At 48.6% G+C, this 4,435-nt stretch overlaps 1 protein-coding gene across 1 annotated transcript in view; it reads left to right on the top strand.

The window, feature by feature from the left end:
• Positions 1-3,436, top strand: part of klhl7 (kelch-like family member 7) — a 13,672-nt gene extending 10,236 nt beyond the window's left edge. The window contains exons 10-12 of the mRNA XM_084454780.1: positions 916-1,013; positions 2,884-3,067; positions 3,183-3,436. Coding sequence (XP_084310906.1) covers positions 916-1,013; positions 2,884-3,067; positions 3,183-3,354 — 454 coding nt within the window. The 3' untranslated portion in view covers positions 3,355-3,436. The remainder of the gene's footprint in view (positions 1-915; positions 1,014-2,883; positions 3,068-3,182) is intronic.
• Positions 3,437-4,435: the final 999 nt, after the last annotated feature.

The raw sequence follows: 4,435 nt of genomic DNA on the forward strand, positions 1-4,435 counted from the left end.
ACACACAGTACACACACAGACGCATGCTCGCACACACGTACAATACACACACACGTACAGTACACACACAAAGAAACGCCAGGGTCAAAGCTGAGAATGCACATAGGGAAAGAGACCGCTGTAGAAATGTACCTCTGCTGAAAACGACATCTCCATACCAAGGTTATTATAGTTAATGAAAACTAAATAAAAAACGAAAACTAGGTGTGAAAAAACATTTTAGTTAACTGAAATAAAAATAAAAACTAGGCTTTCCAAAAAAACGATAACTAACTAAAACTGTATTGTGTGTTTACAAAACTAACTAAAATAAACAAATTGTAGAGAAAATGTCCTTAGTTTTAGTCTTTTTCATTTCATACATAAGCCTAGTATTTTGGGTGGATATGAAATCTATCCTCCATTATTTCTTTAGCTGTGCTCCTGTGCAGAAGTAACCTGACGTTCGCCAGATGGTTTGTTTTGCGCAGAGTGAAACAACATGAGCTCACGAGATCAGGATGGTCTCACGAGGCTAGCACAGAAAAAAAAGAACTAAAACTAATACTGAAACTAATAAAAACTAAACTAAAACTAAGCATTATCAAAAAATAAACTAAACTAGCAAATCTGCTTTAAAAACTAATTAAAACTAAACTGAAATTGAACACAAAAAGTTAAAACGATATAAAAATAAAAACTAATGAAAAAAGCTTAACTATTATAACCCTGCTCCATACACACTCACACACACACACACACACACACACACACAAAGAAAGGGCAGGGTCAAAACTACACCTACACACACACACACACACACACACCTGCATACGTACACTGATTACATGAGGACATACAATTGTACCACTTTATTTCCTCTCTCTCTCTCTCTCTCTCCCTCCCTCCCTCCCTCTCTCTCTTTCTCCTATGCAGATGGAGAGAGCTGTGTGGGATGAGAGAAGCTAGGAAGAACCACGGTCTAGTGTTTGTCAACAACAGGATCTACGCTGTGGGGGGGCAGGGCGCACTGGGTAACGTGTGGGTTTGTGTAATGTGGGTCTGTGTTGGTCTGTGTAGGTGTTGGGTCTGTGTTGGTCTGTGTGGGTGTTGGTCTGTGTAGGTGTTGGTCTGTGTTGGTCTGTGTAGATGTGGGTCTGTGTAGGTGTTGGTCTGTGTAGGTGTTGGTCTGTGTAGGTATGGGTCTGTGTTGGGCTGTGTGGGTGTGGGTCTGTGTAGGTGTTGGTCTGTGTAGGTGTTGGGCTGTGTTGGTGTGGGTCTGTGTAGGTGTTGGTCTGTGTTGGGCTGTGTGGGTGTGGGTCTGTGTAGGTGTTGGTCTGTGTAGGTGTTGGTCTGTGTTGGGCTGTGTGGGTGTGGGTCTGTGTAGGTGTTGGTCTATGTAGGTGTTGGTCTGTGTGGGTGTTGGTCTGTGTTGGTCTATGTAGGTGTGGGTCTGTGTTGGTCTGTGTTGGTCTGTGTTGGTCTGTGTAGGTGTTGGTCTGTGTAGGTGTTGGTCTGTGTGGGTGTTGGTCTGTGTTGGTCTATGTAGGTGTGGGTCTGTGTTGGGCTGTGTTGGTGTGGGTCTGTGTAGGTGTTGGTCTGTGTAGGTGTTGGTCTGTGTAGGTGTTGGTCTGTGTAGGTGTTGGTCTGTGTAGGTGTGGGTCTGTGTAGGTGTGGGTCTGTGTAGGTGTTGGTCTGTGTAAATTGACTACACTTATATAGCGCTTTTCCACCTTAGCGGCACTCAAAGCGCTTTACAATGGCCTCTCATTCACCCATTCACACACACACTCACACACCAATGGCGGCAGCTGCCATGCAAGGTGCTAACCTGCTCATTGGGAGCAATTTGGGGTTAGGTGTCTTGCTCAAGGACACTTCGACATGTGGACAGTCGGAGCTGGGATTCGAACCATTGACCCTTCAATCATTGAACGACCCGCTCTACCAACTGAGCTACAGCCGCCGCTACAGCTGTGTAGGTGTTGGTCTGTGTAGGTGTTGGTGGGTGTGGGTCTGCGTAGGTGTTGATCTGTGTAGTTGTTGGTCTGTGTAGGTGTGGGTCTGTGTAGGTTGTTGGTCTGTGTAAGTGTGGGTCTGTGTTGGTCTGTGTAGGTGTGGGTCTCTGATGGTGTGTGTAGGTGTGGGTCTGTGTTGGTCTGTGTAGGTGTGGGTGGGTGTTGGTCTGTGTAGGTGTGGGTGGGTGTTGGTCTGTGTAGGTGTGGGTGGGTGTTGGTCTGTGTAGGTGTGGGTCTCTAATGGTCTGTGTAGGTGTGGGTCTGTGTTGGTCTGTGTAGGTGTGGGTGGGTGTTGGTCTGTGTAGGTGTGGGTCTGTGTTGGTCTGTGTAGGTGTGGGTCTGTGTTGGTCTGTGTAGGTGTAGGTCTGTGTTGGTCTGTGTATGTGTGGGTCTGTGTTGGTCTGTGTAGGTGTAGGTCTGTGTTGGTCTGTGTAGGTGTAGGTCTGTGTTGGTGTGGGTCTGTGTTGGTCTGTGTAGGTGTGGGTCTGTGTTGATCTGTGTAGTTATGGGTCTGTGTTGGGCTGTGTTGGTGTGGGTCTGTGTAGGTGTTGGTCTGTGTAGGTGTTGGGCTGTGTTGGTGTGGGTCTGTGTAGGTGTTGGTCTGTGTTGGTTTGTGTTGGTGTGGGTCTGTGTAGGTGTTGGTCTGTGTTGGTTTGTGTTGGTGTGGGTCTGTGTAGGTGTTGGTCTGTGTTGGTGTGGGTCTGTGTAGGTGTTGGTCTGTGTTGGTTTGTGTAGGTGTGGGTCTGTGTTGGTCTGTGTAGGTGTGGGTCTGTGTTGGTCTGTTTTGGTCTGTGTAGGTGTTGGTCTTTGTAGTTGTGGGGGGCTGAAGGCAACACTGGATTTCAACGCAGGTAAAGTGCTGACGGTCGGCCTGCTGTTTTTAAAGGTGGGCTGGACTCGGTGGAGTACTACGACATCGGCGGTAACGAGTGGCACGGCGCCGCCACCATGCCGTGGCGAGGGGTGACAGTGAAGTGTGCGGCGGTGGGCGGAGTCATCTACGTCCTGGCGGGCTTCCAGGGGGTGGGACGCCTGGGGCACATTTTGGAGTACCACACCGATACCGACAGGTCCGACTGCCTCGCTCGTCCGTGTGTGGCCTCTCTTTTGTTCATTATTCGTTCGTTATGCAACGAGTATCTTAACTCCTTTGCGTGTGTGTGTGTGCGTGTGTGTGTGTTCCAGGTGGGTGACCTGCAGTAAGTTAAGAGCGTTCCCATTGACCAGCTGTCTGATCTGCCTCGTGGACACCTGCGGAGCCAACGAAGAGGACACGGATCTCACCCAGGGACACACAGGCTCAGGACCCACGTCCTCCTCGGCCACGTCCTCAGCATCCTCCTCTTCGTCCTCTTAACTTGTCTGTGCGTGCGCACGTGCGTGTGTGTGTGTGATGTGAGCTGATGACTGACCTGCTGCTTTTATGTTGACTCTTTTTTTCCCCACATCAGCTTTTTTATATGATCTAAATAATAAAGTAAGTACATCTTTGCATATTTTTATCATATCTTATTAATAATATGCTACTCTCTGTCTGCCTGTCTGTCTCTCTGTCCAGACATTCCTCGGACACCGTTGGCCTGACAGCGTTCATATTTGGTACGGGTATCCACAGGGGTCCCAGACAGACCATGACAGGGAGGGATTTTTAAATTAATTTATGTTTTGGCTAATGTGAACATAAAAATACTGATCAGAGCTGCCAGCCAATAGAAATACTGCTCTGAATAGAACCCCGCCCCCAGCGTTCCAGCTGCCTACAATGGACTAAATGGACTAAATTACTGAGTGCTCCAACGGGTATCATAACTAGTGTACATGATGTGAATACCAACAGAGCAGCTCAGTCTACATAACGGTTGAATGACTGGAGGTGGTTATCGTGTGTGTAGTCTCCGCCTACCAATCGTCTGGGTATTTCTAGTGGCGGCGAGAACAGCCGCTAACAAACCTAAACCTACGCTTTGGATTGGTTCCCCCTGGGTTGTCCTCGGACGAGCCCTCCATCGCTGTTTTCAGTCATTCCCATCCTCCGTACATCTGGCTAGCTCGTCGGTACTTCGTCGGTCCACTGAATCTCTCTTAAGGACGTCTTCGTACGTTAGTGTGGGACGCCCTTGTGACCGCGGCCTGTGTGTTGGCTGGCTGGAAGTTCCTGGTGTCTCTGGCAGTGACCTGCTAGCGTCTTTCTCCCGGCTGCTATTTTCTCACTCACCCTTGGTGTCCCCCCCACCCCCCATACACAAAGACATATTACCAAACGGGCCTACCAGGCCCAGGGGCCCAAGAGCTCAGGGGGGGCCTTTCTTGTCGCATAGTCAAAGGACTTAGTCATTCATGTCAATGACAGAGCCCCAGAAATCCTGCTGAAAAACTAAAGCAACAGCCTCAACATTCACTTTGAAGACGTCACAAGAAAGAAACTATCATGATACTTT

The sequence above is a fragment of the Borostomias antarcticus genome (assembly GCF_949987555.1).
Source record: "Borostomias antarcticus genome assembly, chromosome: 21".
Taxonomy (NCBI): domain Eukaryota; kingdom Metazoa; phylum Chordata; class Actinopteri; order Stomiiformes; family Stomiidae; genus Borostomias; species Borostomias antarcticus.